This window comes from Barbus barbus, assembly GCF_936440315.1.
Source record: "Barbus barbus genome assembly, chromosome: 11".
Lineage (NCBI taxonomy): Eukaryota > Metazoa > Chordata > Actinopteri > Cypriniformes > Cyprinidae > Barbus > Barbus barbus.
Genome location: NC_136739.1, coordinates 13,933,716 through 13,946,935, shown reverse-complemented (window position 1 = coordinate 13,946,935; position 13,220 = coordinate 13,933,716). Strand labels below are relative to the sequence as shown.

General features: G+C 37.4%; 1 protein-coding gene across 1 annotated transcript in view; it reads right to left on the bottom strand.

Moving 5' to 3' along the window:
• Nucleotides 1-475: 475 nt before the first annotated feature.
• The window catches only part of LOC306876937 (parathyroid hormone 2 receptor-like), a gene marked incomplete at both ends in the record, with an annotated part of 105,029 nt that continues 92,284 nt past the window's right edge, over nucleotides 476-13,220 (bottom strand). Inside the window, 4 exons of the mRNA XM_079428389.1 lie at nucleotides 476-850; nucleotides 2,876-2,917; nucleotides 5,478-5,616; nucleotides 7,617-7,711. Of these exons, the coding sequence (XP_079284515.1) occupies nucleotides 476-850; nucleotides 2,876-2,917; nucleotides 5,478-5,616; nucleotides 7,617-7,711 (651 nt within the window). The remainder of the gene's footprint in view (nucleotides 851-2,875; nucleotides 2,918-5,477; nucleotides 5,617-7,616; nucleotides 7,712-13,220) is intronic.

Here is a 13,220-nt window from a genome sequence, read left to right as displayed (position 1 = left end):
TTTAAGAACTGCATGAAACAACCAGATATTTTATCCATCAGCATTTACAGGGATGAGTGGCGATATCTTGCCATGAACATATCAATGTGTCTGCACATGACATTGTGTCAAAAACCAAATATGTGTCACAGCTTGAACAGGAAGTGTCCGTTGTAGGGGTGCTGTTGCCACCCAAAGCAGTGTGCGCTCCAGGTGATGAACTGTCAGTTTTGCTCTTCAACAAATTCCCTGTGTGCTATTACACCCAATTTAGCTGACTATCACCACGCCATTATCTTCAGCAGGGTTCCCAACCCTGTTCCTGGAGATCTACCTTTCTGCAGAGTTCAGTTCCATCCCTGATCAAGCACACCTGTCTGTAATTCTCAAGCACTCCTTCAGATCCTAATTAGTTGGTTCAGGTGTGTTTGATCAGGGTTGGCGCTGAACTCTTCAGGAAGGTAGATCTCCAGGAACAGGGTTGGGCACCCTTGATCTACAGAGTTTCCTCATCGTCCTCCAGGCCGCTGCTGGACCTTGTGGGCAGGGACTCTTTTAGCAGGATGTCATCGACCTGCTTTGCACTGTCCTCTGGCTCCTCGGGTATGGATGGTGGCAAGCTGTCAACGTCCGAATTGAGCACATAGCCTGGCAGTGTGGCATGGGCACTGATAGTTGGCCCTCCGCTGCTGCGGTAGACTCGGCTAGAGAAGAGCGTGGTGGAGCGGGTTCCCGGGCCGCCGGTAGCCAGCTGGGACTGACTGCTGGTGCTGTTGTTAAGGCCGTAGCGGTAGCTCCCGCACACCACTGGGCCCTTCCAATCGAAAGCTAGATTCCACCGTGTCCATGTTTTCTTGATCTCAGTCTGGACCTGTTGATCAGAGTTAGATGCTAAAGAACACTGGATGTTGAAATGCACAGTAAGTTTTTATACAATCATTAAGGCAGATTTCAATACGCTGTCACTCATAAAACAATCTAAAAAACAATAACAACAAGTACCATAATACAATGTTTTGATTTGTAAAACAATGTACTGAAGCTATTGAATGTATTTTGAACCAAAGCACTGAAAAATGCTTTCCAATTCCTGGATTTCAGTTAAATTTGAATTGAGGAAGGCAACAATATGCAGAATTAAAATTCAAACATGTAGGAAGGAGATTTAAAATGAACTGAAAATTCATGCAACAAATTTTATTGAGCTAGAAAAGTAAACTTTACGTTTTGAAAAAAAGTTTTAAAAGAACTTCAAAAGTAACAATTTATATATTTATTTGTATGTTTGTTAAATATATTTACTGTTTAGTTCATATATTATCTTTAATATTAAATACATTTATTTTTGTGGACCAGGGTGAAATAATCTTCATTTCCCAGAATGCATTACCTGTGAATTTCTTTAAATTACTATTCAGTAAATTCTTCTTCCTCAATTCAATTAAACTCAATTCAAACTCACACTTTAAAAAGGAGCTCATTCATCAATTCTTAATTTTGCACAACCTTTATTTTGGCATTCAACAACTAGGCCGAACAAAACAGATTAAAGAAGTACAGTCTACCCCTACAGCTGGGCTGAAAAACACTTAAAACTTCACAGCTTGTTCTGATTGGTTTTGATTTAAAACTAACGTGTTGTAAAGCACTTATGTTTACAGTGTGTAGAAATTAATAATATTATTACATTTGCATAGCATTCAATGTGATTTAGTGGGTGGTGGGATCTCCATTAAGACCACCAGTCTATAGCATCTGCTTGGCTGAAGCAATGGCAGCTGCTGTGTGCCAAAACGCCCACTACACACTGGCTACTGGTGGAGTTGAGAACAATGCTGTAGCCAATTGGTTTAAATAAGCATGAGTAGGAGGCTATGATGGATGGAGACCAAAGAGCAAATTTGGCTAGCATGCCAGGGTTGTACTCCTACTCTTTTTGAGAAGCCCCCTGGGATCGCTAATGGCCTCAGAGAGTAAGGACCAGTTTAATATCTCATCGGAAAGATTGAGTCAGCTGCTGGGTGAGCACTTCCTGCTGGCCTCACTAACACCTGAAAGAAACCTAGCTTTCTCAAGGAGGCCTCCCATCCACATACTAACCAAACACAACCCTGCTTCGCTTCCGTTTTTAGTATGCAGACACCCCCCAGAACGTAGGCAACAGCAGTACCTGCCTTGCCAAACACTTGAAACCCACTGCAGCTGTGTCCCAATTAAGAGGCTACGTCCAAATACAAATGCAGCCTCGAAATGCTCCTTTCATTTCCCTGGCCATAAAGGATACAAGAAATGGATCCTTCACAGCCCAGACTATCCCAAGGCATGATGAGATGAGAAAAAAATGCCAGGTTACAATTTTAAATGTTTTTTGTTACAATTCTTTTTAAAAACCTTTTAAATGTTGACTTGTATCTCGCTAAGGTTTGATTTTATAGACAGTTTATCCTTTTTATTATGTACATAAATGTACCATACAGTGAACAGACAATATGCTTTGCATAACTTCAAAAAAAAAAAAAAAAAGCTAAAGAAACTTTTTCCACTATAAAGAACCTTTTGTGCAATGGAAAGGTTCTATGATCGTTAAAAGTTCTTAATGGAACCATAGAAGCCAATAAAGAACCTTTACATTTAAGAGAGTGGTCTGATTATTTGTTCACTAGTACAACAGAAAACAAGAAGCAAGAAGTCTTTACATATGTGACAGGGCAACAATTTTTAGTCTTGAAGTGTGCGCTTAGCCTGAAAACACTTGATGCTGCAAAAAAAAAAGGAAAAAAAAAGAGACAATGCAGTGGCCAAAGTGTCAAAAAACAATGAGAAAATAGTACAAAATGCTATAGCACATCCTGTGATAGCCCCATTATTATTGTAAAGCAGCTTTGCTGATGCTCACCTCTCCATTACAGTAGCAGTAGATGATAGATACAAAGAAGCCCTAGAGGAGAAACAAAAATAGCTGTTGGCGTGATGTCTCAACACAGTCCAACTGTCTCAAACTACTGACTCCGGTAATAATGACTTTTCATTTTCTTTTGTAAGTTTAGTTGTGAGTCAGTGATTAAGAAAAAATTATTCCTCTCTGGAAAAAGTTCATAATACGTACATTACAGCACAGTTAATTATGCACTGGTCCATATTTTTTTCTTGGTCACAAATTGTTTTCAGTGATTTGGAATCATTCATTTTAAATTAGGTATTTAATTAATTACAGTTGACACTGATCATCAGTTTAGTTTATATATTACATTTAACAGCCTAAAATTAATTAAATGATAATGTTATTAAATTATTTTATTGCATTACCCAGTTCTGTGAATGTGGCTGTGTTTCTGAAGAGACTGCAAGTGTAAAGGGAAGTGATGTATTCTTCTTGTGAAGGACAAGCACTGAATCGTGTCATCAAGCTCCAGATAAAAGACTCTTAACCTAACCAGCACCTGTCATTTAAGACAACCGAACATCTCAAATGGAAATCAATGGTGTGTCACAAGATGTCAAGCCTATTTGAAGTGCTGCGAATTGGATTGACCTGTCAATATATTCTTACACGTCTTACAACCTGAATTCCGGAAATGTTGGGACGCTTTTGAAATTTGAATAAAATGAAAACTAAAAGAATTTCAAATCACATAAGCCAATATGTTATTCACAATAGAACATATATAACATAAATGTTTAAACTGAGAAATTTTATGCACAAAATGAGCTCATTTCAAATTTGATGCCTGCTACAGGTCTCAAAATAGGGCATGTTTACCATGGTGTAGCATCTCCTCTTCTTTCATGGATGCTGAAGACACGCTAGAAGGTCTCCCTCCTCTTTAGCCCGGAGGACATTCAACAACTGTGATTTCCAACAAGAACATCAGATTTGGACTCGTCTGACCATAGAACACTTTTCCACTTTGAAACAGTCCATGTTAATAATTCGTTACATTCATATAGCGCTTTTCTGGGTACTCAAAGCGCTTTACATAGAAGGGGAGAATCTCCTCAACCACCACCAATGTGCAGTGTCCACCTGGATGATGCGACGGCAGCCATATTGTGCCAGAACGCCCACCACACACCAGCTTATTGGTGGAGAGGAGACAAGAGTGATGAAGCCAATCAGTGTATGGGGATGATTAGGAGGCCATGATGGTCAGAGGCCAATGGGGGAATTTGGCCAGGATGCCGGGGTAACAACCCTACTCTTTTTTTTTTTTTAATGACCACAGAGAGTCAGGACCTCAGTTTAACATCTCATCCGAAGGACGGTGCTTTTTACAGTATAGTGTCCCCAGTATTGGGCATCCAACAAAGGTCTTCGGCCTTCTCCCTTCCACACAGAGATTTCTCCAGTTTCTCTGAATCTTTTGATGATGTTATGCACTGTAGATGATGAGATTTGCAAAGCCTTTGCAATTTGACGTTGAGGAACGTTGTTTTTAAAGTATTCCACAATCTTTTTACGCACTCTTTCACAGATTGGAGAGCCTCTGCCCATCTTTACTTCTGAGAGACTCTGCCTCTCTAAGACATCCCTTTTATAGCTAATCATGTTACAGACCTGATGTCAATTCACTTAATTAGTTTCTAGATGTTCTCTCAACTGAATATTTTTAAAATTTCTAGCTTTTTCAGCCCTTTGTTGCCCCTGTGCCAACTTTTTTGAGACCTGCAGCAGGCATCACATTTGAAATGAGCTCATTTAGTGGATAAAAGTGTAACAGTTCTCCTTTTAAACATTTGTTCTCTATGTTCTATTGTGAATAAAATATTGGCTCATGTGATTTGAAAGCCTTTTAGTTTTCATTTTATTGAAATTTTAAAAAATGTCCCAACATTTCCGGAATTCGGGTTGTACATGCGATTTAAACATTTAATTTTTAGCAGTTGTGCAACAAGCATTTACATGTAAGCAAAATTCTCATCAACATCTGTGGGTCGATGTTACTTTTTAATTATATTTACTAGTTGTAAATTATTACCATGCATATTTTGTGCTAAATGCTAAATATCTGAGCTTTTCCCAAAGAAACCACATTTTCCTCTTTTGCTTTGCCACAAGGTTTCTAAGAGAACATTAACATTCATTTCTTTAGCAAAGAAAGTGACTATTTTTTATTTTATTTTTTTACTGAGGTGTTGAAATTATAAACACATTTTTTTATTTTCTTCTTAATTGGTCCTCTGCAATAGTTGAGTATTTTCATAGTACAATAAATAATAATAATAATAATAAAACATTCATTGATAGAGCAGTTTAAAAAAAATTGCAAGTCATCAGTGACTTGTAAATAAAGAGTGTTTTTACTTTTCTTTTTTATAAAATTTCTACCAAATCATTAATAAATCATGTAAAATACATGCACGGCATTTATATAAATGCTAAAATACAAATTTTAATTTATGATTTTTGGATTATCAAAAGAAAAACATATGCATCTTGACTTGCAGAGATCACTGATTGCATTAGCTATTCATGCAATAAAGGCATCGTTTCCAAGTACCTGGAAAGAATTGAAGAACAGCTCACAATACATCCGCACCTCCCAGCCAAGACCTTCGAATGTGTGCGGCATCCCAACAAACACAATGTAGTGCACTCCAAACACAAACACCAACACAAGCGTGGATTTGGCAAGCTTCCTGAACAGAGAGAAATTAAAACGTTCGATGAATTAAAGGGATAGTTCACTCAAAAAAAAAATCTATTTACTCACCCTCATGCCATTCCAAACCTGTATGAATTTGCAGTTACCTTTGTACAACAAATTTCAGAAACCGAAATGCTGTTATGTCATATGGAATCAGCATGATTGGAAATTGCACGGGGACACTTGGTGACTAATTTCCCCAAGCCGATTTCCCATCTGATTTAAGAGTTGAACTCTGAACAAGCAAATTTACTGCAAATTTACCAACATGATATAATATATACCAATATTATCAATTGCTGTTTACCAAGCTGTTTGGTTTGGAAGTGACCTGCTTCACGCATTGCTTTACTACTGACAAAGTGTCACTAATGCAATCACACCTTTAGGCAGAATCTTCAGGATGGTATTTTCAATAATGTAAACCGGAACGGATGTTGAGCTCCAACAAACGTATAACAGCATCATTAAAGATGTCTATATACCTTGTGTGCTATATGGTGCTATATGTCTAAGACTTCAGAAACTAAAGACGTCATTTGCTAAGAATCATCCTCTTCACTACAAAGTTATCACATGGATTCAGTCAACTAGGAATATAGGGCACAATAACCTTGTTTTTTTTTTGTTTTTTTTTAATTTTTTAAAATTGACAGCATTGGTCCCTATTCAATTCCACACAAAAAGAGTAAACATTCTGCCTAACATCTCCTTTTTTGTTCCACAGAAGAAAGAAAGTCATACAGATTTGGAATGACATGAAGATGAGTAAATGATGACATTTTATGAATTTTTATTATTTGTCAGCTTGTCAAAAAAGAAAAAAGGAATGCATTTTCACCCTGTTTATAATAACACAGAATCTTGCCACCTTTGAAATATCCCCAGTCAAGCAACAAGTAACACTTTTTGATATTTGTGTTGTGACGTAGTTGTGATTATTACAAATTCAAGTTTGTCTTTAATCTGTGTTTGATGTATGACATCCCACATGCCTCTGTGTGGCTTTAATCAGAATAAAGACAAGTGCAAGATATGTTTTAACTGCTACGCCTTGCCTGCCAGACAGGTTAAAATGTCGTGCAAATTAGTCATGAAAAGGATCATGCAAAATAATTGGAAAAAAGCAATGCTGGAAGATCATGAGGTACAAATCCTCTTTTAATTGAAGCCTCGGTAAGTTTGATCAACCAAAGTGTTCCAGTAAAAGGAGCGTTGTAGCAAGTGAGAGTCAAAATGATGTGACGTGCAAGCATTCGAGGTCATTTGCATTACAAATTAATTTCTATTGAATTTATGACAAAGTTATCTTTGGCTGAGTAAAATGCACTATTCACTGTGTTTGCAAATATGACTGTCTTTATGTCTCTTCTACCAGCTGTGCAAACTGACACCTGTGACTCTTCATGCTGCTAATTAGCGGGGAGGCAGCAATGATCAAATTGATTACTGTTATTAGTCGCACAAAATGACATATATTGGCATTGTGTTTGCACCAAACTAGATTATTTTAGGGAGCATCCAAAATAATATTTTGACATGCCAAACTCAAATGTGCATTTATAGGGTCTAAAAGCTTCTTTTTTTTCAAAGCCAGACAAAAATGGAGGCTAAAGTTTTTCTTTCAGCATGTAACAAGATCAAATCTATAATATCCAGTGCCATTAAAATACGACACTGATTTCAGTATATGAAGGAATGATGGACACCACAGTCTGAATCAAACTGCAGAATGAGTAGGCGTTGGGGAAGCTTATTATCGCATCTCTTAGCCACAGGCAATTCTGCCTTTAAGTTGTCAGATGAAAGATTTTGCCTAAATTACACAAGGAAATAAATAGTTGCTGTAGGGACAGCTTCCATTCTTTGCAGTCTAATAGCAGCGATGATGCTGCTGTAATGACACAGACAATTTGGGCTGGTATAACACTGAATTCACAATGTGGCACTTGAATGCATAAAAGCAGGCTCAGTGGAAGTGGATGCACAAACCTGTACTGTTTCCGTGTGTCATATCTGCCTGCGTTGGTCTCGCGGATCTTGGTGGCAAGAACCCTCACAATATTCACAAACAGGATGAAGTTCAGCTGAGAAAGAAAGAGCAAAGAGAAATAACTATGTAAAAGGTGAAACTTAATAAAATCCATTCTCCTGCCAAAATATAATTTGAGAAACTGAAAAACTGTAATAGGGACTAAGGATTTCATCCATTATGCATATCTGGACAATAAAGCCTGTCGCAGAAGGGTCACTGGCAGATGACCAGCTAAGTGATGTGTATGGCTGCTTTTTCACAAATGAGCGGGGATGTCATTTAAAAAATGTGCTTAATCATAATGAGTGGGATGTCTGTGCATGAGATTTTAAGCTCAGTCTGGAATCAATAAGACAAAAATGGGAGCAGAAAATATGGTTTTGGGTCATAAGGGTATACTTTAAGATATGGTGTTTGCGATTCAGCATTTCACATACAAAAAGGACTTAGATATAGATGCATTATTTGGTGTGTAACTTTATTCTGAGATTAATTTCTTTCGTTTTCTATTATGTATATTTACTAAAAAGTGTTTTGTAAGCAAATAACGCTATTTAGATTGCTTGCTGTGCATGAACAATTAATGAAGAAGCATACATAGCTCTCCTATAAACCCTGGTGTTGTTGAACAACATGAATTATGATACGAAGTAGTGCACACATGATAAATGAACACCTTAAAAGACTAAAGTATACAAAAATGTTTTAAAGCTATATTAAGATACACTTCCTATGTGTCCAAACATTCGTCCAGTAACCACAAAAGTCAGTCTTGCTAGTTAATGTTTTGTTTAAAAAAATCTTAATGATAACTGATGTTTGGTGCAGGGGTGGCAAAAGGCAAGACAAACACATGGCGCTTTGAAAATGACCTTTAGAAATTAACATAAATAGGTTGACTGAACAGCAATGCTTGCATACACACATTTCTATTCCCCAAAAAGAACAAGAGAACATAAAAATTTTGAAAAGACAAAAAAATGACTGGCATTATCTCTAAACAATAACCCACCACATTTCATCCATTAAGAACCTGCGGTGCTCTTTGCCATGCAACAGGAAATCTATGATGACATTCTCAATCATGGCAATCACACATTTAAATGACCCCTTCTACAGAATATTGCCCCCATATCCACCATCTGTTCAGTGGGAGTATGGGAAAAATGCAAATGTGCTTTTACAGTTTGCAACATATGAACCATCATTGGTCAGTTTTTACTCTCATTATACATCTTTCCTACTAATTGTTATCCGTCTATCCACAACAGCTACAATGTGTTTGAATAACAGCATTAGTATATATCACAGTATTGTACAGTATTTTTAAACTGTACATCAGCAATGAGGAGAAAAGGCACAACTGGAAATTTCTTTCACTGTCTTATAATTATATAGTACTTGTGAGGCAGAAGGAAAGGTTGGACATATTAATTCATTGCCTGCTCAATCGTTATCCCACATTTTACAACCATATACAGTAGTTACAAAACAAGTATCAAAGTATGTGAGACGGCTAAAAAATAAATCATTCAAAAAAATAATAATTCAATGCTTAATCTTTCAGTGTTTGCAAATGTGTGAACCTACAGTGTGAAATATCATCATTTCAGTGTCTGAGTAGATCAGCCTGAAATGGAACTAAGGAACATTCAGTGATTTTCAGTCTTTTTTTTTTTCAACCACACACACACCAATCACATCAACTTCAATAGCCTTGTGCATGTAACTCGTAAGGAGAAGTCCAGCTGTGCTGCCTGACACAAGTTAAACAAGGCTGTGGATAAAAGCAGTCATGCCGAGGCAGCTTCATCATCCCAACAGAATACTACATTTGCTTAATGTACACAAAAGATATTTGAACAGTTGGATGTACACAGTTTAATCTCTCACCAGTGAGGCTATTACTAAAACCTTCAACAAATGCAAGCGAGTCTATTTATTTATGCACACAAGATCCACACAAACACGTTCCTCAAATGCTTGATATGATGCCATGAAAACAGCATGTATAATCCCTATATAACAATTAATATAAAAGATCTATTTAATGAGTGTAAATTACACTTACAAATAATGAAAAGTTTCAAATAATATAGCAAAATGTAAAAAAAAAAGCAACAAAGCCAACCTGAGACCTACATCCACTGTAAATGAATAAAAATTGAAATTAATATAAAGCATTTCCAGTTTTTTTTGTGGGTCTTTAAATGGTTATTGTGATACACAGTTACCTGCCAGGTAGCCTGTCCTAGTGTTGCAATTACCACAAAGTAATTGCTGGTCCTGGTCCACTCATGCCTGTCAAAAATCCTCCAATTGGAAAGAAAAATCAAAAGTGAGATCTCTTTAACATCTCAAATATTTCTCTAAGACAGAAATGAGGTTACTTTAAGATCGAATGGCGATTTTTGCTTGAGTCCCATGCTTCTCAAAATTGTCTTGTGAGACAAAAACTCTAACAATGGTCTTCTTTAAAGCTTTAAAAGAGATCTCAACAACATCACACACTGTGCTCAGATATTTTTCTTAGTCTAAAGACTCAAAAGGTTTCATATTTGTCTCCTTTAAAGGGGTGTTTTTTTCTAGGCTTGATTGTGTTTATGGGGTGCATTTAAAAAAATGCATTATTTTTCACATAATTTACCTTTATTCCACACCACACTGTCCCTTCTCCTGTGACCGTGCTGATCATTTCCTGTTTTATGAAGCCCCTCCCTCAGAATACATGATGGGCTCAGATTGGTTAGCTGGTCCTTTGTGTTGTGATTGGCTAAACCCCATCTAGTGCGTGTCTAAACGTCCCGCCCCGCAGCTCAGCGGCATGTGCTCCGGTTGAATTGTAAACAATGTCTATTTGAGCCCGATTGAGACCCAGAGAATATTAGTGAAGAGGATCGCGCAGAACCTGTGCAATCGCACAGCTCTTAAAGGGGTCATATGATGCTATTTCAAGTTTTCCTTTCTCTTTGGGGTGTTATCCCTGAAGTTGCAAAGACTAAAGTCTCAAAACCAAAGAGATATTCTTTATCAAAGTTAAGACTCTGCCACGTCCCCCTAAAACGGCTCATTCAAACACGCCCCCGCATATCTACGTCACGATGTGGAAATATTTGCATAATGCCGCCCAAATGTTCATGCAAAGAAAGAAGGCGTGGTTTCAGTAACCGCTGTAATGTTGATGCAGCCATGTCAGGGAGAAGCTGTGTGTTTCTATTTGAAATCAAAAGCACTTTATTTGGCCTTCTGAAAGTAGATGCATTTAGGAATCATTAAGATTGCTTACAACAGAATAGCAATGCATTTTATGGACGACAGTTTCGTGAACCTAGGAGAGGAGCTAAATCTGACTTTGCTATGACACTCTGGCGCTTCTGAATCAGTGACTGTAAGTATGTTTTGTTATTAGTTTAAGTATTTGCTATTGACTGTTCAAATGCAGAGTTTGGCGCATTGTGTGTGTGTGTGTGAGAGAGAGAGAGAGAGACAGGGTCACATCACAGTGGAGTCAGCTTTCTTAACCGCGGCTTGTCACGCGACTGTTCCCCTTTAGGGCTTGAAATGATGATAAAACTCACACTAGGTTCTTGTTAAAAAGTCTTTATATTTACTTTGAAAGCTGAAGCTTGCGATTATGTAAAGGGGCGCTACATTTCCGATGAGTGCTTGCGGTGTTCGGCCAGTCATAATGCACTGTGCCAGTTGACCAATCAGAGCAGACTGTGCTTGTCGGAAGGAGGGGCTTTGTAGAAAACGACGTGTTTGAGAAAGGCGGGGCATAGAGGACCTACAATAATGTACAGTATTTGAAAAATAATGTGTTTTTTGAACATTAAGGGCGAACATTAAACATTGAACATTGAACATTAAGGGCATGCCAACATATTCTGTTACACCAAATATACAAAATAATGATCTTTAAAAAAGCATCATATGACCCCTTTAATGGTATGCTTTTTGTTTGTTGTTGTCGCATACTTTTAGATACGCTGTATTTTATTTCACGTCTTCTGGACTGTTGACAAAAAGCACCCAATTGAAAGGCTTGGAGGGGCCAGGACATAATTTTAATATAATGCTGATTGGATTCGTCTGAAAGAAGAAAGACATATACACCTAGGATGCTTTGAGGGTAAGTAAAACACAGGGTAATTTTCATTTTTGGGTGAACTAACCCTTTAAGAAAAAGCTGACATCTCAATGAGACATATAAGAGAATTACCCCTTAGTATCCTGAGTATATAATAACCTCTGTCAGAGCCATAGGCTTGTGGGTAGCACATTGACGTGAAGGCACAACTGCACCTCAGATTCAGGTTGAATCCCAGCTAAAGGTACTTTCCTGCTCCTGTTCAGTTCTCATCTGTCCATTCGTTTCCTGTCTCTACTCCTACTGTCCTGACCATTAAAGGTGAAAACCACCATTGCAATAAAAAAAGCAACCTCTGAACAGTAAAACATTTTTATAAGTCTTGCAAGAGATTACAGCAAGACCATAAAGAGATCTCCCATGTTTCTCACACGTTTTTCTCCCATTGTCATTTTGGATTCCTTTCTTTCAGAACTCATGTCTCAGTTGTGTCTACTTTTATTTCTCCTTTTTTTTTGAGACATTGTTCAGACTAAAATGAGAATTACATGAGAATCACAACTAAGTCTCCTGAGGTTAGAAAGAGCAACCACTGAGAAATAAAATATTCCTATACACTGTAAAAAAAAAAAGTTGAGCCAACTTAAAATTTTAAGGCATCCAGCTTCAGCAGATTTTTGAGTTTTCTCAACTTGTTGTTTTAAGTTTATACAACAAAACGTCTCCTACAAAAGAATCTCCTACAAAAATAAGTTGAGAGAACTCAAAAATCTGCTGAAGCTGGTTGCCTTAAAATTTTAAGTTGGCTCAACTTTTTTTTTTTTTTTACAGTGTAAAGAAGTCTTGATAGAGATTGCAGCAAGACAGCAAAGAGATATTCTATGTTTCTTCCACCACATTCTCAGTTTTGACTTTTTTTTCCCCCAAGAAAAAAAAAACTTTGATAGTCTGGTCATACAGAGAACCGTCAGAACACTTTCACTCCTGCTCACAGAGTGTCATGATGGCATCATCTAGGTGACTGGATGTGGCCAAAACATCACTGAAGGTTGCAGGCACCTCATGTTGACTCAAGGAAAGTGTCCAGTACTGTACAGGTACACATGGTAACAAGGGTGTAGGTTTGCTTTTGACATTGGTGGGGACACTGCACACTCTTATATCAGGGTTGTTTTTTATTTTGTGGATATTTCAGCTAATAGTTTGATTTGTACATTGTTGAAAATCATTCATTTAAAGTTAGACTGTCCGCAGTGACTCAGGACTCATGTTCCAAATCCTGCTGCACCACAGAGTGACACTTCCATATTTTACCAAAAAAAGAAAGAATTCACATTATATTTGTCCCGAATTATTGTTGATATTCATGACTTTATCCTAGGCTGAAAGATTGTGTATCTTTACGCACAACATTTGTCTTTCTGTCTGTATGCTTTATATAGGGAGCTAATTGTTTGCTCGGTTTTGTCAA